General features: G+C 36.0%; 1 protein-coding gene across 6 annotated transcripts in view; it reads right to left on the bottom strand.

The window, feature by feature from the left end:
- Window positions 1–4,950: 4,950 nt before the first annotated feature.
- Window positions 4,951–26,519, bottom strand: part of LOC145678502 (uncharacterized) — a 147,188-nt gene continuing 125,619 nt past the window's right edge. For all 6 annotated transcript variants that reach the window (XM_081748719.1, XM_081748722.1, XM_081748717.1 and 3 more), the window contains exons 5-6: window positions 13,737–13,818; window positions 4,951–5,949 (exon numbers count right to left, since the gene is read on the bottom strand). In XM_081748719.1, the coding sequence (XP_081604845.1) occupies window positions 5,792–5,949; window positions 13,737–13,818 (240 nt within the window). In that variant the 3' untranslated portion in view covers window positions 4,951–5,791. The remainder of the gene's footprint in view (window positions 5,950–13,736; window positions 13,819–26,519) is intronic.

The following is a 26,519-nucleotide window of genomic DNA, read 5'->3' as shown; positions in this document are numbered from 1 at the left end:
TGATTGTGAATCTTCAGAATTAATATATACTAACTGAAATACCTGTTCTTCGCACGAGGAAGATACGGTTTATGCAATATATCATATTTGAAAGTGAAGAAATTAGTGCAATGAATAAATAAATAAGGAAGATTAATGCTTTTGGTATTGCTTCTTAGGGATTGGACACTAATATCTGGTCATTTTCGACACCTTATTTTTCAGACACACACACACCTCTTGCTGATAGGGCCTAAACATGAATTTAAACAGCGTTGAGTCATTAGTTATCTCCGAGACTTCGAAAACTATGGAGTTTAGACTAATATCTGTTTTCATGGGTATGTATCCTTTTTTCAATTTATACATTTTGACCCCCCACCAATGCCCAGAAACCGAAAATTGAGGATGGCTTTGTACGCAATTAAAATTGAAATTGATGAAGATGTGTTTGTGTACAAACTTTGGTAGCTCCTTTCTATGTGGAAATGTGATGACAGACATGTATTATTTTAATATTATTATTAAAGATGTTTCTTAAAAATAGAATCGAAACTCTTTTTTACCAAAGTTATGGCCGATTTTTTTTTTTTTTTTTTTTTTTAACGGGAAAGACAATTTACCTTTTACTGGGGTAAATTCTTCCCTATTCTTGACTGATTTGAAGCCCAATCAACCTCAAACATATACGCAATATGGTACATGAATTGAATACTTTTATAAAAAAAATATCTGGGAGGGAAAAGTAAATTTATTCCCTCATTTTTGATTGGTTTTAAATCCAAGCAGTAATGAATTATGTGTCCTTTATGATGATTTTAAACTCAACAGCGTTCTCCTCTGATGCTAAGGTTCCTCTTTGGATCACGATCAAGTGGGTTTGTAATAGGGAACATCATGTCCGCGGATTCCCTCGAGGTTTTCCCGTTTTCTCCCACATTGTTATTCCATTACTTATTTTATTATCATTCACGTATATAAATCACCGTCTTATTTTGCCTAAAGAGTGTGGAACATAAAACTAGAAATTTCACTTTTTTTTTCGTAAGTGTGAAAGCGAAAGAAATCTCTAATTATGAGAAACAAGTACAAGACACAGACCCTAATAGTCATCAATATATCTTTAGATTATGAGGAAAAAAATATCTTCCGAGCCTAGTTCAGGCTTAAATTCAGTCATAAGAAAAATCTTATTAACTTGAAAACTATTGAAAACAATCGTACTTGTCCCAGTTCTCTAACATACTCAGGAGCCATTTTATTTCGCAACACCTATAAATACCAAAAGTGCTGAAGGCTATGGCATAAACGTGACTACAGTTTGGGCACGAAACATAGGGGAAAAAAATATATCCTAAAGTGATCACAGAAAAAGCTTTATGATTATCAAGCAACTATAGCTGAATTACTTGACTTGGACAGACCCGTTGTATATTCCAATAATTCATTTTTCTCCTTCACATGTCTTTGTGGATTAGCTGTTTCCACACAATTTTCAAAATAATGAAAAGCAGAAAACGTTGCTATAATTTCGACTTCAAAGCGGCCTAGTATCTTAAAAGTACCGGTACTACAAGTGTTCCGTGTCTTACGGAGATTTCATTGCGTAACTTTTCTGCATGCCTCCTATTACAACTGGAAAGGTTTCTTGAAATCCGACTATGTAGCTTACCGATCATGCGACGCGCGCACTACGTTTGCGTGACTGCACACACATCCCCTTGTCACCAGTAGTACGATACACCACCTTCTCATATGGAGAGAGGATGAAAATAGTACTGAAGAAATACTGACACATTGAACATGATCAGGGATATGCACTTACGATAATTTCGTAGCTTTCGGAAAGCGATAGAATTTCCTCCCCAGGCCATCCCTTGAAATGATTACTAGTTCACACAACTCCGAAAATATAAAAACAGTGAATTTAATATTGCAATGTGACCTGAGATATTGTTGTCTTTTTTCCAAAGCTGTGTCCTCCACCAAGGATTGAACCAGGAATCACGTGTATTGGTAGTATGCGTTAACCTATCTCCTTTAAAAAGAAAATTTGTTTGTTTAACCCAAGTTATAGATTTTATACTGTGTGTTGAATGAAACGATGGAATTTATTACATATTTCAACATACAATATAATATAATATATGTGTGTGTGATATACTCTGTCCTGAAAAGTCCATAATACTGCACTCAGTAGGATATCTTACTCTTAGTAAAAGTGAAAAGTGTGTTCGCTTTTATTTCCAAAACGAAACAACTGAACAAAGAAACCAAAGTGACGTGAATAGCATACCCAAATGGCGATCTGATATAAGACCTTAATGTATTAAAACTAACCTGATATTTTGCGTCTCCCTGTTTTAAAAACAAAGAGAGTTTGGACAAAGACTGAAGAAGGGATTTTGCCGTTTGAAACGAGACGGCTTCAACATTATGAACAGAATTTTAAACGAAAAAAAAAAAAAAAAAAAAAAAAAAGAAATTCAAAACTAAATGGTCTTTAAAAAAAAAACAAACTGAAAAGTCATGTTTTTACTGAAAGAATGTCTAACATTCAATAATATTGATATGGTAACACTAGCCTAATGGGAATTTATGCTTATCGATTACTATTCAATATACACCTTGTAACGGCAAGCATGTTGCGAAATACTCCTCTTCCAGTTACAGGCCTCCCTGTGACCATTGTTATTGGTAAGAAACAAATTGGTTCTAATTTTTCGTTAATTGTCTGTTGAATGTTGAAACTTTACTGAATCTGAAGCAAACACATACCCCCGCCCCCCAAAAAAAGATAAACAGGTTTCGTGGAATCTTCCTCAAAGACTCCCTGCCTCACAGCTGAGCATTGTGTTTTTGAGCATTTTTCCTCCTTCAGGGAAAAGCATCTGAAAAGCAGAAAGCAATTCCACATGCGTCAGTGATCCTTGTATTCCATTCAATAAACCTTTATTCGTATGTATGTCACCAAAATTTATTAGTTTGTGAAATTCTAAAGTTTAGTACCAATGATCGCAATTGTAGGAGAAATTTGCTTTGGATGTATAATAATTTATGTAAGTGATAGTTGTTGCTCTAATCCTGGCAGTAAATATAGATATTGGAATAAGACTATCATGCAGCTACAGTATTATTTTTTAGCGTATGAGCTGGCAATACTACTTGCACTCGAGTAGCCGAAAGAACCTGCTTGTTGACCAGGAACATAACAAATATTCCATAGATTGATAAAACTATGTTATGATAATTTTCTAGATAGTGATCACCATTCCATGAAACTTTAAAAGTTCTGTACAACTAAGAAGTCCAAAATTAGGTAACCAACTCTTTCTCGTTATTTTGAAAACTCAAAAACCGGCACATCAAGACCTTTCTAAATATTGATTTTTACAAGCTATGTGCTTCCAAGATGTTAAATCACTCAAAACTAAATAAATTCAAGGATATTTTCCAATATGGATATTAATGGAAATCAATATTTAAAAACTTCCGTGTCATGTTTGCGTCGCTGAATGTTCCAATTTCATATTAGCATAAATGTTGCTCAAGAAGACCTCAGAATCAACTTCAGCATAAATGTCCTCAAAATTTTGTGGTCACACATTTCCGAACCACACCGATCATGTTGCCTTTAAACGGCTTAAAATGATTTCATTCGTTTACTAAAAATTTTTGCACATTTAACATCTTGATCTTTTTGTCCTTAATAAGCTAGGCGTTTCCCAACAAAAAATCCAAAAGTGAAGCTCCGCCTGTGAAAATCGGATGAAAACATACCATGTATGAGGTCAAACAATTAATTCTCACGAACTTGCCATCGTGTGCTTGCATTAGCAGCCCATCGTAGAAGCAGCATTGGATAAAATATTTTTCTGAGAATACAAAGCATCCCTAATGGAGAGACATACAGGCGGACTGTATTGAGAACTAATAAAAACACTGCAAAAAAATTGTCGAGGTGTGATAAAATCATAGACTGACTGCGAATTACAGCATTGGAACTATATACCAAGCAAAAAAAACCTTAACTGGAACCTTGATATGAGAAAGTTGTATACTAAAATGATCGAAAAAGAGTTCACCAATGAGCAATGTCCTTATTCACACAGCAATGCTTTTGAGAGTTTCTGGTCAATACATAAACAACTGTACTGGAATTCCCTATCCACCTAATATGGCTTTCAATGACTTTATTCTTTTCTTAAAAATAAAGGAAGGTAACGCATGTGGAATTGCTTTCCATGAAAATTCACACATGGATAATGCTACAAGTACGATAACTCATATGGTCACTCCAGAAAAAAAAAGTAGGGGATATTCTTAGCATTGAACCATATTTCACAAGGAGAGTGCTTCGAAGGCATCAGCAATAGGACACGTAATAAAACATTTCCTACGGTGAGTTCGCAAACTTAACTGTCAGATTTTGTAGGCACACTAATTTTGATAGTTTCTTTAACCTCGTGAGAAATTGCAATGCAATGCACTGAACCATGATTAAGAATATTAGTACACTAAATCATGATTAAACTTCATTTTTTCGTTTGGAATGCGTGGTGGCAATGGTAAAGCGTTCAGCTCTGTCGCAGAGTCCCTGGTTCGATCCCACATCATCGAGTTTGTGATGGACAACACAGTGTTCGCAAATATTTTTGAGGTACTCCTGTTTCCTTTTGCACTTTCATTCCACTAATTCTTTCATAATCATTCAGTTTCATTAATCATTAGTCTCCTTTGGCCTAAAGGACAATTTTTGTTTGACATACCACATCAAAGGTTTAGCAACAATGAAATAACTTTATAGCGCTATAACGAAAATCGAACATCACTCTACAGACATAGGTACTAGAAACTATCCATTCGAAACAGCACTGCCATTGTATGTTTTTATGTATTCAGTGCTAAAATCACAAGAGAAATTGCATAATGTTACCTTGTACAGTAGGTTTAAAGAAAGACACGAAAAAATCTGAAATATTATCTTTATTGATTTATCAGCAATTATATTTGTCTTTTTTCATTTCAATTTTGTTGCTGAGGTAAGTAAATTTGAAAATATAATGGATACAAAACTAAACCAAAAATCATGGTACAAATTAAAAAGCCATATATGAAAAAGTGATACAACTAGATGTCATGTTTTACCTCTTTTATGTAACTGTCTAAGAAAATGCCTTTAAATATTACCTATGTCCACGTTGCAGAACGTTTAAATAGCTTCGGTTACTATTGCACACCTTTTCCTTTCTTGAACTTTGTTCATCATCGAAACTTATCCCAATTACAAATTTTTACGCATTACCAGAGATTTTCGCCTTTACCATTATATGATTATTCATATTGAAGCAGTATATAAATGAATAACCTCCATGAAATAAACAGAAATTACAGCTAAACCCAAAATATGCATAGCATTATTTATTTTTTATATACAGAAAACTTGAAATAATTATTTTATTTAATTCAATTCTTGAGAATTAGGCCAATTCTATATACCTGATTATGAATAGAACGATGAATGGCTGTAAAACATTCCAATTAATATAAAATTACTTCGGATCAGTAAATAGTATGTATATCTCTCTTTTTCACATTACGAAGGAATAAAGTCTTTTCTAGGTATCGTTGTCACTCTACTTTCCTTTGGTTCATTTTAGCAGGTACGCACGGAAGTACCTTGATAACTTTCAACAATGGGAATGAAGAATGCAGACCTGCTGCTACTCTTGACTCGATGTCTACCTTTAATAACAACTAAATCGTACATACGACCCATCTGCTTTTCTTATACTATTTTCAGCAGTCACAATCAATAAGGAAATCGGAATTCCTTCAGCTGCATCAGAAGCTCAACAGTGCCAGGAGTTGCATGGAAATAGTCCGTTAAAGAGACATATTTTGGTCCCCCAAAATAATCCAGTACTATGACCTCATGGATCTTCAGTTTTGCAAAAAACCAATGGTGGTCTGAAAAAGACATACAGAAACATGTATTTAAAATGCATTAAAACATGGCACTTAGTAAGTAATCTGAAATATATTAAATGCAAATGTTTGTGGAATGAAGCAACTACTACATATTTAAGGTATTCTTGTTGAAAGAAATACGTTTCACTGAAGTTCACTAGAATACGTTTGTTTTATCTCGGCACAATTCCCGCCATGAACTTGGTTGGCTTTTAAAGTATTTTCTGCTAGCACTCACGAACGTTTGAATCCAACAGACGTCTTATTGGCTTTGTCGTGTAGGTGACATTAGTTGTCCGCCAGCCCATTAAATGAGGTCATTGCTATTTGGCGGGTATTTGAAATGCTTAGTTGCCACACACAAACGTGCGTTACAGCGATTTGTGAGTGGTGTGGTGTTTCGCTGTGTTTCGTACCGCATTATAACTTGCAACTTAACCGTGGTGGCAAGAACGTGTTGCACATAGATCCATCCTTTAGGCGGGAAGCGTACCAAGAAAAAACAAACATACTCTATATTTACCAGTAAGAGGTGTTTAATATCAATTTCATGTAATACATACAAAAAAATATGTAATGCAATTACACATAATACATGAACTAGATTAACGTATATCATCTGTTCAGTGAAAAGTTGGAAACTACTACTTGCAACTGGCAACAACACTTCTTACCGCTACGAGTATAACATATATGAGATGCCTAGTATCAAAATCCGCCACACCCATTTCGTTTAATTTCCAGAAATCTCGCAAAATGTGCAGTGAAGCTCCATACACACGCGTACAAAGTCCCGTATTTGAACTAGTTTTTTAGTATGAAATATTAAACTTTTAAACAAAATCTGTTTCCATGGAATTCCTTTCGATCAAACATAACAAGCGATATATAACTCAATTTCGGAGGGAAAAAAAAAAGAAAAAAGCGGCTTTTGATACTAGACGCCTCATATACAAAAATTGTGGGTCGTATACATATGTCCACTGTACCTCCCGAATTTATGCTTGCGTATTTATCATTACTCGTATTTCTGTAATTTACAATTACTACCAGCTACTTTACCTGTAACATTCTATTTTTGTGTAGATCGCAGAAACGACAGAAGAATGCGACTAAAATACGTTTGACAGAGACGTTCCTCCTCAGTAATGTTTTTTAATATGTATTTGGAAGTTGCTTACGCTCTCGCCTTTGGTGCGAACGGTCCTGGGTTCGATTCCCGGTGGGAACACACAGTCGAAAAGGTGTAGAAACGTCATCAGCCATCGTGAGTGAGGCTTTCCTTGGTTACTCACATGGTGGTACTTAACATAATGGTTCCAGGGCGCTTTCTTCCTTCCTTAATTTCGCAGATACTGTGATCGCTGAGGGACACCATCCCTCATACGCAACGCAACAAAGAAGTCTTAGACACCGAAAGCCCAGAAATGTAATTGCTAATAATCTCTATTCTATTTAGGATAAATGGTGAAAAATCTACATAGGGAAGACGGTACTTCGTTAGGAAGATTAGGTGTATACGGTTTGCAGATGACAGGACGCTTGTTTCGGCATTTGAGCAGAAAATCAACATGATGATAGAAAACTCGAAAGAATGCTCCAGGAATGAAAATAAACTTTAGACGACGACATATGTGTAAAATATAGGATAGAGAGAAAAAAAATAGAATAGGTGACTACTTTATGGTACCTAGATTCTATTTATTATTAGTGAAGATATGAAATAAAAGCAAGCATAGGAATGGGGAAAGAAGCAATAAGGTAGAAGGAAAGTATATTTTGTGGATCTTTGAACCGTTGAAGTAAAGACTTATTAAATGTTTTGTATAGGTTGGTATCATTAGAAAGCATGGGCAAAGGTTATGGATTGAGTTGGACTGCAGTTCCTTATATATTATAAAGATGCTTTAGGAAAACGATGATGAACGTATACCATATAAAGTTATGATTTTTCTTTGTCGTCTTAGAAATTATGTTTATCAGTTGTGACAGATGTTGCATAATACACTTTTTAATCTGTTGTGATATACGATGGAAGATCAAATGAAAACCTTCACTTAATGACCGACAGGTGGCAATGTGTTGCTGGAAGAACGACGAACGCGGCAGCGTCAGTATCTAGATGGCCGCCCCACTGTCCACACGCACAGTGTTAGAACGGCGTTTGGTGATCCAGCTTTTGAGCAGTGAAGGTGTGAAACCATTGAAATTCATCGCAGGATGGGCAGCAAAGTATGGTGATTCGTGTTTGTCCCTGCAGCAAGTATGCGAATGGTGTAGGAAGTTTAAAAGTGGCATAACATCTGTGGAGGATGCTTCTCGATCGGGACAGGCTCACCGCGTAGTGACCAAAGAAAACATTGCCTTTGCGGAACAAATTCGTATTACGCTGAAAAAAATCGCCACAGTCATGAATATTAGCTTTGGTTTAGTTCCACACACATTGTGCATAATATTCTGCATTTCAATAACGTGTCTGCAAGATAAGTCCCACTTCAGTTGACTGCTGAATTGAAAGATCATCGCATCGAGGCCTGTGAAGAACTTTTCTGTCGTTTCAACCCCAACGGTGATGCATTTCTGAACAGGATTGTTACAGGTGATGAGATCTGGATTTACTATCAACCAAAATCCAATAAAAATGAGCAAGGAATGGTGGCATAGTTCTTCGCCGAAACCAAAATATTCCGCAATCAACCATCAGCAGGAAATGTCACTCTTTTCTGGGATGCAAAGGGAATACTTCTGGAACAGTTCATGGAAAAAGGAGTGACAGTAACCTCGTCTTCAAATCTGCTCAAAAACCAACTTCACCCTGCAATCAGACGTAAACGACGAGGTCTTCTGTCCTCAAGTGTCCTCCTAATACATGACAATGTCCGGCCGCATACTGCCCATTTGACCGTTGAGACTATCGACGACATCAAACTTGTGTCTTATTCATTCATCCATCTTATTCACCAGACCTTGCCCAAAGTGATTTTCATGTGTTTAGACCAATCAAAGAAGCAATGGGAGGCAAGTATTTCAACAGTGATAAATAAGTGAAAAATGTGGTGCATGAGTAGATGCAATCTCGAATTCTTCTGCGATTCTGAAGCGGTTGCATCCATGCAATATTTGCACTCAACGTCAAGGAACTACGTTGAAACATGTGAGATAAGATTTCCTTTCTATTGTTACATTTTAAAATGTATTGCACTTCTAAGGTTTTCATTTGATCCTTCCTTGTATAATTATGATACATTACGTTGAATACAAGGGCTGCCCTGAGTCTCCGGAAACTGACCGGAAGAAGATAGCAAAAATGCAAATATATTTTTAATGCTTTTTACAGTATTCACTCTTCACGACAATACATTTGTCCTTTCGAATAAAACCAATTGTTCAAGCAGTGATGCTACTCATCAATAAGTACGTCAGAAATGCGCAGTTTATATGTTTGCACTGTCGCTCCTGGGCTTAGAAATCGGAACCCACGTATTTTATTGATCAGGGTTCCCACTCTCTTCCCCCCCCCCCAAAAAAAAAATCCAGGGCATTTCCAGGACAAATCATCAATTTTCCAGGACTTCGACACAGGAAGGTATAACAGGATTTCAACTGTAGGTTCAAAACTCACAACAGTGAAATAAAAAATACAGTAGCTTATGCAGTGAATATTAATGCAAGTACAAATTAATACACAATAACTAAATACACAAAGCGAAGCGTAATGCGTTTTTTTTTTTTTTTTTTTTTTTTTTTTTTTTTTTTTTTTTTTTTTTTTAGGGGGTGGCCTCCCAATTACCATTACACGGTAGGCATTCGATCCACTCACATCCAGCACATGTATTTTCATTCTTTCTACATGACATTTTAATTGTGCACGGAACAAATTTACAAACAAAAATCTCTTTTTCGTACATGGTATCTTCATTGCGTGATAGTGTGATAGATATAATTAGGGGAAAAAGGAATTATATTATAAGTCTTTCAACTGAGTATGGAGTCGTGTGATTTCCTCTTTATAGACAATCTCTTCTTTAGCGAAGCCGGTCTACGGATAGCATTTGACTTTGTCAATAAAGTAAAGCATAGTTCTGCTCGTTTCACGCGCAAGCTGGTTTGCTTCAGTCTCCAAAGCTTCACTTGTTTCCATCAGTTTGCTTTTCTTTCTCTGCACCTGCTGTACATTTTCACTTATTTCTTTCCTCTTCCTCTGCACTTGACTTTTTCATTGAACAGTTCTTATTTTCTCCAGCTCTGCCATATAGCGCTGCCTCGCATGGAAGGCAAGATGCAGCATTTCTTTCATGATGTTGGTTGAAGTAAGATCTTTATGGGAAATATTATCATACACCAATCTCAAAGCAACCAATGATTTCTCCTGCATATTTTCAACAAGCAGATCTTTATTTATGCTGTAGCCTCGTTCGACAGCAGCCTGTCCATGAGACAAAACCAGAAGCTTCTTTATAATTAATAACAAATCTTTAAATTCTTCCGAACCATCCAACAGTTTTGTGTAAAAACAGTCCAGCCTCTCAGGGTCCAACTTATACCCAGCAAGTGTACCTTTAAACTGTTCAGTAAATATTCCATGCAAAACAAACAGCTGATCACATTCTTTGGATGTAGCCCATTTCTTCTTCAACAATGACTGAAGGACACCACGAATGAACTTTATGGATGACACACTATCTGGATTAAGGTATGTAAGGTCTTTTACAAGCCTGTATTTCAGTGGATCCTTCTGTATGACATACAACAGCAATTTGCACAGGAATGTCTCGCATTCAACTCTAAACTGAAGTTTTTCCCTTTCAGTAACGCTTTTCTCTTTGCATACACTACGGAGACTTTATGAAGTTGCAAATCCTAACCACCCACACATGCAGGATCATGACAAATTATTATTCAGCACAAAAACAGGAATCGCAAACAGAAATAGCAATCAATTAAAATCTTCATTATAATTATGAAAAATCCGACATTCAGTATTTCTGTAAATTCCAAGGACAGAAATGCATTTTCAAGGACATTTCCATGATGTTTCCACGACAAAATCAATTCAAGGACATTTTCAGATTTTCCAGGATTCCCAGGACGAGTGGGAACCCTGATTGATACTTATCTCTTGGCTGTGTCTAAGCCCTGGGACAATCCTAATTTTTTACCAACATCAATTTATCAAATTAAGGGACAGTATCATGTCTTCGGACGGCTTTGTAAACAAACTTGTAACATACTATATTGCCCAAGATTTTGTAATAAAACGGTTTTACAAGAAACTCAATCCCGAGTATCATTTCGTCTCAATCCAGGAGGATCTTTGCATGGTGGTGGCTCCAGATACCATTTTGTTTCAACCCAGAAGGATTTTTAAATGGTAGACACATCAGAGTCATCAATCCGATCAGACTGATAATGCATATAAAAGACTCTCTCCTACAGGAAACGTGAGATAACTTCAGGTACGCGGTTTTTTTTTTTTTTTTTTTTTTTTTTTTTTTTTTTTTTTTTTTTTTCCACTGAGGTTTATTTAGAAGGTAGAAATTACAGCAGATTATCATAAAAGTCCAACGCAACCAATAGGTCGGTATACGGAGTTCCAGACGCAGCAAAGTGAGGACAAGGTAATTCTCAGGGCTCAGACGCAGCCATAATCTTCAGGGTCCAAACGCAGCGAAGAGAAGGAAGGAAGTGAACAATCTGGCGAGACAGACGTCGCCTAAGGTGCTGCGGCTTCTTTTATACTGCTTCTTCATGAATCTTTGATGTTCCTCGTGGGTGGTGGTGTAGTCTTCTTCGCGTCACATGTTGGATGATGTCGTTATGATGATCATATGGATGTTAGAGGATATTATATCCCCATACCCCATGGGGGGTGGGGGGTGTAAAAAAATCTTGTAATTAATCTTGCACCGCTTTTAGCTATGCGGCGTAACGTTTAAATAATCAGCTACTAATAGTTTTATAGAATGAGTAAGTCAACTTGTCGATAGAGATCATATTGGCTAAACACAAAGAGGATAATAATATTTTAGGACAGATAAAAAGTATTCCTAAAAAATGTTTAAGACGTTATCATCATCTTGAGACATTCATTTCTTCCCCTGGTAATGGTTACGACAGATGTCGAGAATCCATTAACTTAAACGGAAAGGAAATCGGAAAAGTTTAAGTCGTTTGTTATTTTCAATCTAAAATGCAAACTGAGAGAGATTTCATGGCAACTCATACATTCAACCATTCAACGAAACTAAAAGCTTTTGGATGACATAATACACTGATAAAATATTTTCAGCTACGCATGATGCTGACGTAATGCATGTACTGAAATCTTACTTTAATTACTACGTAATAATGTAATGAAACTGTACATAATAAATATACTTCTGTATAATAACTTCAATTTTCCATTTATTTTGGTTGTGTAAAATAAAAGTATTTTGCATCTTTTGCTCGAAAGTATATAATTTACTTTGCGTATTAATTCTTATAACTGGCCTTTCTAAAAACCCACAAAGAACACACAACAAAATTTAACTGAAGTACACTACGCATATTACATCGTCATGAAGAGGGAAAGAATTTATCTGCTATAGCGATATGTAAACGATCATTTATGTTGTTAAGCGCTTTCTCCAGTTTTTTCTTCTTTTCTGGCAAAATCTGTTGCCAAGAAATACATACACTGTATGTGATTCGACTATATAGTCAACGAGTGTGTGAACTAATAAGGAGAATACTATTTTCTTCATTGTGTATAGAAATTTGGCGCGCGTGCCTTACAAGACTTTATTTAAGAAATGTTATTACTTTAATGGAAATAGGATGGCTAACTGCAGTTGTACAGACCGTAACTGGTCTGATCTGCCAGTTCCAATTGATACATAAACTTGCCGATGATTATGTGTCTAACTCTCAACCACGAGTGGAGAAAAACGCTCTGTATAATACAAACAATATCCCGTTTGCGATTCTTCCCACCTCAGTTGTTTTTAAATGCACTTACTATCCATCCATAGCGTTTCCGCATATCTCGGAGAAACTCTAACTTTCTTTCGATACGCACCAATAATCAGTGATACCCCAACAGTTCTCAAGTTCTCTATTTATTTGCTTCAGAACAAGCAAACAATCATAACCATATATCCTACCGAACTTGCTCGTGGTTATATAATTAACGTACGTGCTTTCGACGCAGGAGACATGGGTTCGATTCTCGACGAGAGTTCATGTAGTTAGGATAACACATCAAGCAGTAGGTCAATGTCTCATATATCCTCGGTGCTGAATGGGACGCTAAACTTCAAACAACTTACCAATATATCGTACCATTTTTCCCGTAGGTATCCTCAAAATTCCTTCCTTATACTCCCCCACATACCTACTTCAAAGTCATCCTCTCAGACTTTCCCATGTACCTAAAGAGATGACGTGCACCTCGGATTTTAACGGTCAATTGTCTGCCAACAGTTAGACAGCTAGTTTCTTAAATGTTACTCCGTTATTAACTGTAACTCAAGTTGCAGTGCCATGTTAGAAACTGTTAAATAATAATCGTGTTCTTTGACTAGCGCGTTCATCCTTCATGCAGTGACCAACGAAGGAAACGGGAGCGGCTTTTAAAATGACATTACAATGTGTTGTGTAACAAGATAATTTTGTTACGTTAAAAAAAACTTATAATTAAATACTTTAGTACTGTGATATAATGCCTTTACTTATTTAATTTCGATGCACGCTTTTAGTTTCTTGTTCCAAACACCTGTTATGATTCAATTGTACAATGTTCTCACCTGCAGGCCAAGTCTTCATAACAGGATGTCTTGAGAATAGAGCGTCCTGAGCAAATTCCGCTTCTTTCGTCCCATTGATGATCTGATTAAAAGAAAGCATTGAGAATTAATGATTCCGATATACATGTTAAAAGGAAACCTACAAAATTTAAGCTAACACTACTGCACTCAACAATTTAATACTTAGAATATATACGACATTAGCAATATTCTTAAAGTTCATTGTATTATTCACTGGAAAGTATCTTTGTAATTTTATTTTAATAAAACCTAGAAAGCGTTGGATGACTACTTCTTTTTCTTTAATTTTGTATGGATTGTTACTTTCGCTTTTAATTTTTACTCATGAATCGTATTTAACAATATCCTGTATGCAACGTCAAATTCGAACAATATTTGCAAACAGAATGTGTCTCTAGAGGACTGATTGTAGAGACTTTAGAGAACACGTTAGTAATGTTTTTCTTTTGTTTTAGTTTAACATCCTTCATTATGGTCCGACGGTAAGGTACTGATGAAATAGATGATAATGGTCGAATGACGAAAGTGGGAGAAAACTGGAGAACCCTGATGAAAGCCACGCACGCGGTGTTTGTCCACCACAAAGTCAACGTGGAGGGAGCTGGGATTGAAGCAGTGACACCACGTGACAAAGATGAGCGCTCTATCACTGAGTTACCATACCCCTATGTTAGAAGTTGTAGCTGAAGGCTGTTGGACTACACGGCGAGTGTATTTTGTATGCGAAATCATGGTTTGTAAATCAGATTTGTGTCTACAATAACACGATAAAACCTGCGAACGTCTACTGTGCAATTATGAAACTTCGAGTATGTATACAGGACTGCAAGAGGACGAGTGGTCGTTTAGTAAAATTGTTGCTCGAATGAATTGCGACGTAACAGTTGTCCATGAGTGGTGTACACGATGTGAGGCAAGGGTTCCCACAACAAACATGTGTACACCCAAGTTCCAGAGACACACCAGGAACCGCCTAGGCAGAAATTAATTTGAGCAACCTTTACTGATACGACGGCGACCACCACTGTAATAAGACCCACAATGTCTCCGCTCACGCCATGTGAGTGTACGAACACTACGCAAAGGAATGGCTTCTACCTTCCTCTTGCATAAGTATTCCTCACACCTGCTAATCGCTAAGAACGTCTTCAGTGTTATTGGAAGTCATTTTTTCTTCTGATGTAGTGATAGCATTACCATGTCCATAGTTGTGCAGAAGAGAGCAAAATACAGAGCATGTACGCATTTGAAATACTGAACCTAAACCTGATACTCTGGTATAGAGGCAACGAAGATATTCCACTCGCCTTTCGTTTTCATTCAGAGATAATGATTAACGTGTCATGCCTTGAGACGCCAATTCAATTCTTCGTCCTTCATACATTTCCAAAATCTCACTGACTTGAAGGGCCTGCTTTTCTGTCGGTTTGTACTAATTAGCCTTGGATGTCGCACATGACAGTTGCTTCTTTAGTTCTGCTTAGTATGAATGCTTTAGATGTGGGATTTGCCTTAAATCTGCTATCTCTGTTAAAACTGTGGTTACGCAATTGATAATCATTTCCTGTAATAGTTACACAATTGATTCTCTGCTTAGTATAAAAAGAAATGTGTTGTGTCGGTAGTCTGCTCTGCCAATTAAAGCTCGTAACTTAATACAAGCCCGGTTTTAGAAAATTCGGTAATATATACATTAAATCAAGGAAAAAACGTTGATAGTCAGTCTTAGTTTCATGACGTGTACAAATACTATGATATATTCATGTATTTTTTCCTTGATTCAATGTATTCCTTTCTTCCCTGAGTATGGGCTTGTATTATTCAAATAGCCAAATTTTCTGATAATGCTGGTACAGGGAGAACAAACAAACAAACAAACACAAAAAAGTGTATAGCTACATTTAGAAAATACAACTAGACTGTTGCGTACTGTGTTCTCGGTGAATAAGAAGTCTTTCCTTAGAGTTTGTGTAGTTGTATTTGGGTCACGTGAAGTGAGTTGTGCTATGATGTGATTTATAAAATTATTTTTAGCTTACTTGACATAAAACTATACGTATATTCATTCGAACGTATGAGAAACAACCTTACGACAGAGATGAATCTGCTAACATTAAAACTTGAAGAATACTTGTAATTATATACTGATATTAAGCAAATATATAGTATTGGCGTAGCATCAGTGTGGATTTATAGGAAAATTTACTCAAGTGAAGTAATAAAAACAAAACACAAATATAGACAAAAGACTGAGTGTTATAAATAGTGGAGCATCAAGAACATCAACCACTTAAGTACTGTGGTGAGTATAAAACAAACAAAAAAAGAAGAAGAAGAAGTAAAATTACATCAGCAAATGTTTTGTAACAAACTTTTCATAAGCTTCGATCTAAATACGTGGGTGTTTGAGAAGATGGAATTGCTGTACAATACTGAATAATACAGGGCTGATAACTAATACTTTGGTGTATAAACAACTTATGACATGTTTGTCCAACGATTACTCAACACCAGCCAGTATTATTTAGTTTGCCTAGAGTATAGGTATTTATTTGAAGTGCTTATAATTTTGAAAATATGTAACACGTAGCTTATTATCTAAGAAACATCTATTTTTTTCTGAGCAAAGAGAGAGTTAACCATTTGAAATCGTACAGTGATTACAAGGAGTATTTGGCGAGTCTGCAGAACTTAAAAAAAAAGAATAATTTACTGTTGGAATGATTTGTCTAAAAATGACAGCACTCCTATGTAAGATAATTTCCATAGGGGACGTCCAAACCATCTGTAATTGTCATGACGTTCGCATCACAGCTGTGGAGAACATTTTGCAGGAAGCCAGGCGAATAACTGTTTGCTAAGTCTGTGCGAGTATAGGACATGAGATTCTGTACGATCACTTGGGAGTTAACAGGATTTTAGCTGGCTGGGCTTTCCATCAGCTGAAACTGGAACAAACGAATAATAATAACTTACGAAACACGGATCCCATATTTTAAAACGGAACCTAAAATCAATCTTAAGAATGGCACACCCCAGAATAATCACCATCGCTTTACTTTGATATGTAGCGTACACGGTATTCTGGGATTTTGATGGAATAATCGTTGGAAATTGGATCTCGGACAGAACGCCCAAATTTAAAAACGTAAGATTGAACAAAGATGTAGTCACAATACCCACAAAAGCACTCAGAATGCACGAATGCAGAAACATTCAAGCAGCAGCAGTACAGTAAATTGAGATCTGAAAACCAGCGAATTGTATCGAATGAGAGACACCGTTACCTGGTAAGCATGGCCGCATAAAACGAAGCGGGCTCATATGTGTTACCCTCGACTCTACGCTTCGCTCATATATTAATCCGTATTTCTTATTATAACATGTTGCTCATATTGTAGCCACCTAGTACGAAGGTTTAAGCCGACAAGCCTGCATGGGGAAATGTTATACAAATGGCACAAATGCTTCGTTAATAATAATAAAATAAGATGTGTGTGTGTGTGTATGTCATCAGCTTTTCGTATAGAAAAGTGACCTAGAACTACCAAAGTTTCTACACAGATTGATCTTCACCACATCTAATAACTTAGGAAGCCCTTTTTTCGAATTTCGGCTCGTCGGGAAGGGGGAGAGGATTACAGAGGGGTCAAAAGTAGATGATAAGAACAAATACCCAGGACATTTGGGGTTGTCGAGATAAATAGTGACACTCCCGACGCCATTGAAGTTCAAGTTTAACCCCATCGTCATGGAGGGAGTAAGGGGTCCAAAATGACCGATATTTGTGAGAATACATTGGTTTCGAGATCACTAAGCTGATTGGTGACAGTTCCGATGATATTTGAGCCCAAGTTTATCCAAGAAGGGACGCAGCAACTGGTCCGAGAACTGACAGGGACAACGCCGAAGGCGTTGCTATTTGTTATTTATTTATAACAATCATATTTACAAAGAGCAACGCCAAAGGCATTGTTCTTCGTTATTTATATATTTCATTCATATTGACGGAGGCAATTCCAAAGGTATTGCTCTTCCTTATTTATTTCATTCGTTTCTTTATGTTCAAATACGGTATAAACCGTATTTTTTCTCGTGCGAAGAATAGGTATTTCAGATAGTAATAAAATAAAATGAATATTATTTTTTTTTTAAAAAAAAAAAACATGCTTTCTTTAATTTACAAACAAAACAAAACAAACCCTACTAAAAAGTGAAGAAAAAACTAATTCTGTTTTCAATAAATTACTTTAAAAAATGCATGACTGAAGAGAAAAATGGGAAACGCTGTCATGTACAATCACTTGATAAATTCTTCAGATATGACTTTAGTTGTATACTATAGTGTTCGTTCTACTATTGGTATATAACATATGTATATAACATATGTACAATGTTAATTGTCTATCTGGTATTTTACAGTATTTTTTAAAGAAAATTACATGGCTTTTATTACACATTAAAATATTATATACACATTTATGTACAGAAATCAATTTCGTTACATACAGTTGGAATATCTCTTGTACACGTATGTTACATAAAACGGAATATTACAAATTTTATGGTATATTTCTAGACAGACTGAACACTTAATTTTAAAATAAATAGGAATAACAAAATAATAATAATAATAATAATCTTTAAATTAATAAAATACAATTATTACATTATATATTCCCTGAAACTGTAAAGAGTATTTTGTCACTTTGGAATTTTACATTAAACATCCTTCAGTTAAATATACATTTATTAACTTATGCGTATGTTTTTAAGTTATACAGTCGATTGAACGTGTTTTAAAGCAGGAACATCTTATTCAGTTCTTTACCTGGGGTATGGTTCCCAATATAGAGGTTACATTACCTCTTTGTGCTGCGATACTTATTTTTTGAATTAGGAAAGTGCTCTATCATCACAGGATTAATGTGTGATGCGTTTATATATTTTCTTTATAAAATTAAGGCCTTCTTTGCCCCACAATCCACTGGATTCAATAGCAATTCTTACAAATTGGTACTTCTCCGTTAGATTATTGTATTTTCTACTTTTTTCTGTTTCTTTTCGACTGGCTACATTGCCTGCTTGAAGTAAGAAAAAAGGAAGGTTGAAAGGGGCGAAAGTCTCTGTGCATGTGAAATTCAAATTAATGTTCCATGATTATTAAGATCATCCTATCTGGTATTTTACCATTTGTTCTACTACACCCATTTGGCTCCCTTATTGCCGGTATACCTGCTGAAATGAATGCTCTTATAAAATCACTGAACTTGAGTGACGGGGATGTCTATTTGTACACTTCCTTTTTCCCGTACTGGAATCTTACATGTCTAGTATTTATGAGGCTCAAAAATATTTGCTCCTAACCGTAACGCAACTGGTACTCGAAAACTCTCATTACTGAGATGGAGGCCTAGAGGGAGCATAAATAAAGCTTTAAGTCAAGTTTCTGTTTCTATAGACGATGCTACGATTAGTCTACCTTGCCTCCTATGTTATCTGAAAACTGTAGTAAAAAGGTGAAATGTGATTTGATAATAGGTTCTTTCCATGCTGATTGCTTTGCTCTGGTACCAAATTCGGGTAATTTAGAACGAAATAGTAACGACCAAGTGGAAGAGCAATTTTTAACTTCAGAATTTATATGGAAACTAATATCCTGTTGAAGAAAAGATTCTATTAGACATCAGGAACCACAGAATGATGCCAAGATGGCGGGAATTTTCAAATCTATGGCTCGTCGGATGTCTAATCCACCAAAACCAAATGGGAGAGAAGCCTGGAGCCATGTGTTGTTCTGAAGTAAGCAATTTAGGATAGATTCTAGACCCTGTTATCGAAGCGTTTTAATAAATTATTTTCCTTCCATGAAGGTGAACACCGCAGAAAATATTGTAGTCTTGAAATAATAAATTGTGTTCTTAATAAATAAAATGCAGAATATGCTGATTAATGACAGACGTGAGAATTACATCTCCAGTTTGGCTACCTTTTCAATTAACAAAGTCTATTTCGATTCTGTTGAGAGGGTAGCTCCTAGGAGATAACCGTTTGATGGATACATTGAGTACCCTGACCTACTTCATTGTATGATGTGAAGAGCATGCGCATTTGCTCTTTCATTGGGGGATGGGATTTAGATTTCTGGGCTTTCGGCATCTAAGGCCATTTAGCCCTTCACGTTTTTGAGGGATGACGTCGAAAGGGGACGTCATCCGAGGAAAGGGAAGGAAGGAAGCGGCCTGTGACCTATAAGTTAGGTACCACCCCGGCATTTGCCTGGTGTGAATGAGGAAAACCCAGGAAAACCTCATTCAGGGTGGCTGGCCTGAAAAAGCGTTTTACACTTTTTCGACCGCCCGCACCGAATCGAACCCGGGACCGCTCGCACCGGAGGCGAGAGCGTTAGCGACTATGCCACGCGTGGCCACTGCTCTTTCATTGTTTCAAGAAAACTAACTTCACGTTTCGAAAAAATTAAAGTGTTGACAACCTATATAATATATACACGTTCTACATTATTTACTTTCTTCTTTGATTTTGATTTGAGTTCAGCGTCCCTTTCAGCAGCGAGGTTATATGAATGTGAACGTACTGCTTAACGTGGGATCCGAACATGACTTTCCGTCGGAATCGAACCTGGATCTCCCGCGCCAAAGGTGAAAGCAAAGCTTCTAAGGATAGTGTACTCCCAGCAAAGTGTATCTGATTCTAACACCAAAAAGACTTTTCAGGCAATTCAATGAAGACCATTTAAGACATTTTGAATAATAATAATAATAATAATAATAATAATAATAATAATAAAAACTAACTAAACTAACTCTCTGGCCTATGGAACCCGGAGATTCAATGCCGCGTTCACAAAAGCTCTCCACTGACTTCTATCCTTAGCCAATTGGATCCAGTTTCTACTTTGTATTCCTATCTCTGCGAGATCCATCTTAATATTTTCCTGCCATCTGCGTCTAGGTCTTCCTAATAGTCGTTTTCCGATTGGTCTTGCAGTCAAGACTTTGAAAGCGTTTCTACTTTCTTCCATTCTAGCTACATGACCTGCCCACCTAAGCCTCCTAGACTTGACGACTCTAACAATGTTGGGTAAACCGTATAAATTATGTAGTTCCTTGTTATGAAGTTTCCGCCACTCCTCATTTCCGTTCCTCTGAGGTCCGAATATTCGTCTCAGGATCTTGTTCTCAAATACTTTCAGTCTATGTTCTTCCCTCAGGGTAAGCGACCATGTTTCGCAACCATGCAGCACAACAGGCATGATTATCGTTTTATATATTTTAAGCTTTAAATTCTTCGACAGAATTCGCGACGACAATCGAATAGTAACACGAATTCCCTGTATTCAGTCAACATTTAATTTCTTCATGAATATGATTTTCGTCTGTTATTATTGAATTTCTTCGTGAATATGGTTTTCGTCTGTTAATATTGATCCTAGACATTTGAAAGTATCCACTTTATCAAAAGTATTATTTAATATTTTAACGCATCCACAATTTGCCGCATTACGGTCCCGACGCACTTCCATGTATTTAGTTTTCTCAGCGTTTACTTCTAAACCCATGACCCTGCACGCGTTTAATAAGACCTCTGCATTTCTTTCTATTGTTCTCCTATAATCTATTACATTTATATCATCAGCATATGCCATAACCTGGTGAATACCGTTCAACTCTAGGTCCTGGTTGCTATCTTTGATTTTTCTTATAGCGTATTCCAAGACAAAGTTAAATAATAATGGCGACAACGCATCTCCTTGTTTCAGGCCATTTTCGACGTGAAAGCTCGTGGACAAAAATTTTCCTACCTGGACTTTACTTTGGGATTCATTTAAACATATGTTAATTAATCTAATTAGCTTTCTCGGTATTCCATGTTCTGTAAGAACGTTGTATAATGTTTCTCTTCTAACCGAGTCGTACGCCTTTCTAAAATCAATAAATAGTTGATGTACCGGGGTATTGCATTCCTACTTTTTTTTCGAGTATTTGGCGAATGGTAAATATTTGGTCGATAGTTGATCGATTTCGTCTAAATCCGCACTGATAATCTCCAATAATTTCATCTGCGTATGGGGTCAATCTTGCTAACAGAATATTTGAAAGGATTTTATAGGATATTGACAGAAGAGAAATGCCTCGAGAATCATTACAGTCAGTTTTGTCGCCTTTCTTGTGAATTGGAACAATGATTGATTCTTTCCACTCTTCTGTCAATTCTTCCTTGATCCAGATAAGGAGAATGAGTTTGTGTATCTTGTTCCACAATTTCTGGCCTCCAGCTAAAATTAACTCAGCCGGAATTTCATCTACACCCGGAGATTTGTGTTTCTTTAATTTCTTTATAGCGGTTTCTACTTCTATTCGGTTGGGTTCTGTAGTGTGTATCTCCTTTTCTCCACGCACATTAGTTTTTGGCTGCGTGGAGCCAAAATAATAATAATAATAATAATAATAATAATAATAATAATAATAATAATAATAATAATAATAAATATATACATACAGCTTGAATATCATTGTATATGTTTATAAGTTCAATATCCGACTTTGTGTACGTTTCCCTCCTGATTATTTCTTATATGTTGGTACCTGCTATCAAATAATGCTATTTCGAATTTAGAAATATGTAAAGAAGAACTGAAGAGAGTTCTAGCTATGTTCCCACGGGAAGTGAGAAATTGCAGAGTAGCTTATACAGTATTACTAATAATATGTGGCGTCCTCTTTTATTCTGACACACTTCCCTGAGGTTATGTCTGAATTCAATGTTCGTTCCCAGTAGGAAGATATTTCAACTCTTATTCTTCTAGAATACATATTGCATACGCCTGTATTTTTAATCTTTCAGAAAAGAATTTCTAACAATTTTGTGAGAAGTAATATTGTAAGCGTATTCGTAAATATCTTCCCATCAATTGTCATCGTAAAGTTATTTTAACGGTATGTATTATTTTAAGATACCACCAGCAAAATTTGGAAAGTGTTTCAAAATGTCTACCTACAAAGAGTTTCTTCATTTGTTCTGAACATCTAAATCAGTGGCATAATTTGAAATTTCTGGAGCGGGAGCAACTGTCTTCTCCTAAATTTGATAAATATAAATTTTACTCAATAGCATAATAATATATTAATGAAAAACGTAAAATTTTATTTATATCATTCTCTCTCCTCGAAGCAGTCCTGAAATCACGTACTAATAAAAATATTTTAAACAACACGGTGGCATCTAGCAACTGGACTGCCTGTAGATCTGGAAATTTCTTTCTCGGACTACTTTTGTTCTAATGTGATCCAATGATTCCCTAAACCTCTTTAAAATGGATACGGAGAAAGCTATGTGATAAAGGTGGGCGAAGCGTGTTATTGACCAAATTACCTCCTGTACTTGCTGTAATTATTCTAGCAAAACTTGTGAAGACAAAGACTGGAAAATTATTTCAGAGATAAATTTTTATGAGCTCGGATACCATTTTACCTTCTTAGATAATCTAAACTCCAGGTTAGGGAAAAGATTATTCAACCTTACTTCAATGTTACATTACCATCAATGAGATTATGATCACAAGTAATTCCAACACCGCAAATTGTATAAGAGCATAATATAATGACATTTAAGAAGTAAGTCACGCTTTGTGTCTCATTTGAGAGTACAATATTGGTACTGTAATGTATTAGTTATGCTTTACTTATTTATTTATTTTCAATTTATCTGAAATTTTAACATTTTTTGCAACCAGAAATATTTGAAATCATTCCTACTTTCCTCTTCTATCTTTGGTGCAAATGTATGTTTCTAAGTGTATTTTTGTTTATATATATATAATTAACTGAACTAGCCTGAATAGTAGAACAGGACAAAAAAAAAAAAAAAAAATTGTCTATCTGCCTTGCTTGGACGTTTGTCCAGTTCTGTCGCCGTGTGAACAATGGATCACTTTCGAGCTTATATTTTAGACTGCTGCAAGCTTCCTATATACTCTAAGTAGGATGTGCAAATCGAATATGTGTAATGTCATACCTCAGGGTACTGATGCGTTAATTTTCAAAAGATATAGCATTGAAGCAACATGTAACCAACGACATTTTCTATTTTTAAGAATACACTCCATTTACGTGCCATTTTGAAAAAAAAAAAAAAAAATGAAGATATTGTTTAAATTTTCCCCAATGCCAGACGGCCTTCGTAACACCTTGTAAAGCTTTTAGTTTATAAGCAACACATAATGTGAGAAATATGAATTTGTATGTGTAGTAAACATAGACTCAAGAAACATGAAAATATGCTCGCTTTGTTGCATACGCCTGTGCTCACCGGGTGTGCTCACATACTCATTCGGTAAAGTTTATTTGTACGTGCCGGGTGATGTCACAGCTCTGCGGTGCTGCTGCTTGAATATTTCTGCTTCCGGGAGTTCGGGTCGTCCTTGGGGACGTTGTGGCCGTATTTTTGGGTGATTTGAAAGTTTTGAAATTTGGGCATTCCGACCGGTTGGGCGATCTGACTGTATCCGTGAAATTACCTACCAAAGGGAACAAATCCCAACGCAGAATATTCAACCTTTTGTCTGAGCCACTGCGACAAGCGCTTATCAATACCGTCCTGGAAAGATTCATAACAGTCCATCATAATGCATAACCACATACTACTCGCTGCACGAAGAAGTTTTAGACGAATTGTGCTCAGAATTAGTCTCACATCATCTTAATTCTCTACTTTAGCTTCAAGGGACTCTTCCCAGAACTGTAAAATGTTCTGCTTGATGAATTATTTCAGAACTCGTATGGTATAAAACATGCTGTACCTCAGTAGGTGAAGAGGGAAACTGAACAGTTCTTTAAACTTAAAACTTTAGTTTGGCGCTGAAAGAAGTGCATATATAAACGGAAGTGACATTGAAAAGAAAAGTACAATATAAAAGAGAATTAATGAAATTACATATTTGAAACAAAATTCCCATGGTATCTCTCGTACAAATGTCTTGTTTCACTGAAAAATCACGATCTTTGATGGAAGTCAACAATGAAAATGAAATTAAAATATGTACTTAAAATATACTATAATAGTTCCTATTTTTTAATTAACTCATACTTTAACTTACAGAATATTATACCGAAACAGATTTATCCATATTAATACTGCTGGATAACTAAAACCTTTTGACTACAGCAATACGCTTTTTATTAAAACTTGTGCATGGGGTCCTTAGTTCGATCCCAGGTCGCGCCAAGTGAACTTTGTAGTGGACAAATAATACCGTGTGCGTGGGTTTTCTCGTGGTTCTCCCGTTTCCTCCCACTTTCTTCATTCCACCATTTCCTTCATTTTTCATCATCACCGTCTCCTTTAGACTAGTCTGCATAACCGTGGGACGTAAAAATCAAAAATTTCATTTCATCAGAAATATGTTAATTGTATTTAACAAATGTTTCATATTGTGAAACCAAGCCTTCTGTATCACATATGGCAAAGCACTGAGAGAAAGGCATAGCACACACACACACCGTCAATTACCATAAACGAGAAAATATAACACTCGCTGCTGTTATATTTTGTGCTTTCGAATTTAAAATAAAATTTTAAAGAAGTTTAGACTCTTTTTTCAAAATACTAGTAACTCAACATGTTGCACATGCAAACAGTGAATTTCCACGGTTTTCACAACATTTAATAACGAAGACTATCTGAAACATTGTTCATAAATTACGGATAACACTTGAAAACAAATTAACTGGAGTGTGGTTCAGGAAATCCCTTTGGATAATGCGGATTATAAGAGACAAGACCTAATGTTTAATTTAGGAACCGAATCACACTAAAGTCTCTGTCCGAGGCAAGTCCTGCCATAGAAATAAGACCAAGACCCATGCGTTTGGTACGTTCTCGTCACTTAGTCACGACGGGGCACTGCAAAGGAACAAATGCATGATAACAGAATTACGTTTTTTTGTTGTTGTTTTTTTCTACAAGCATTTTCTAATATATCACAAAAGTAGAGAAGAAAAAACTTACGCATTTCTCTACTGCACTTTTTTTAATCTTCTGACTTTCTTTTCGTGTGTTTCGCAGAAAATCATCATCATAAGTATTCCATCACACTGTCAGGTCACTTGCTTCAAATTTAGAAGCTTCCACGCATTAGTCTTTCAGCCAATCTCTCGTTTCACCGAAACTGTCATAGGTCTTACAAATATTTAGTTTCTGGATAAACAACTGTAACGTTTCTCAGGTTCCGTTATTTTCTGTATTCCTTTCTTTCCCCTTTTCACCTCCCTACTTGATGAAGTGAAACATGCAAAGCTTATTGTATTTTCTTGTGATGTATCATGATGTCTATACTGTTTTTATGTTAAGTTATTAAATTTGAATGATGTAGAATGTATTTTACATACAGTATACACAAAATGTTAATGAATTATACTGACGAACTGTAAGAGGTGATTCCTCACATCAAAATAAGAAAAATATTCATGTGGGTATATGCATAAAAGTTCATAGTTTCGGAGCTAAAGCCGTAAAGAAATACATCGCAGCAGTAACCGTGGAGATGGCGGTTTCTAATACATCCGACTTCCCGCGAACTATTCTGTGTTCACTGCAATCAAGTCTGTCTACCTTGGACCCCACTTGTATGTCAGAGCGTACCTGGGAATCCAGCTGACATCATATCTGGGAATCATGCATGCGAAGAATCCCTTGCGCACCCACTATATTATTAAAATATGCATTTCTGGATGCCATATGCAT

This window comes from Thermobia domestica, chromosome 2, assembly GCF_964235325.1.
Source record: "Thermobia domestica chromosome 2, izTheDome1.hap1.1, whole genome shotgun sequence".
Classification (NCBI taxonomy): domain Eukaryota; kingdom Metazoa; phylum Arthropoda; class Insecta; order Zygentoma; family Lepismatidae; genus Thermobia; species Thermobia domestica.
The sequence above is the reverse complement of the archived record's forward strand: the minus strand, read 5'-3'. Positions and strand labels throughout refer to the sequence as shown.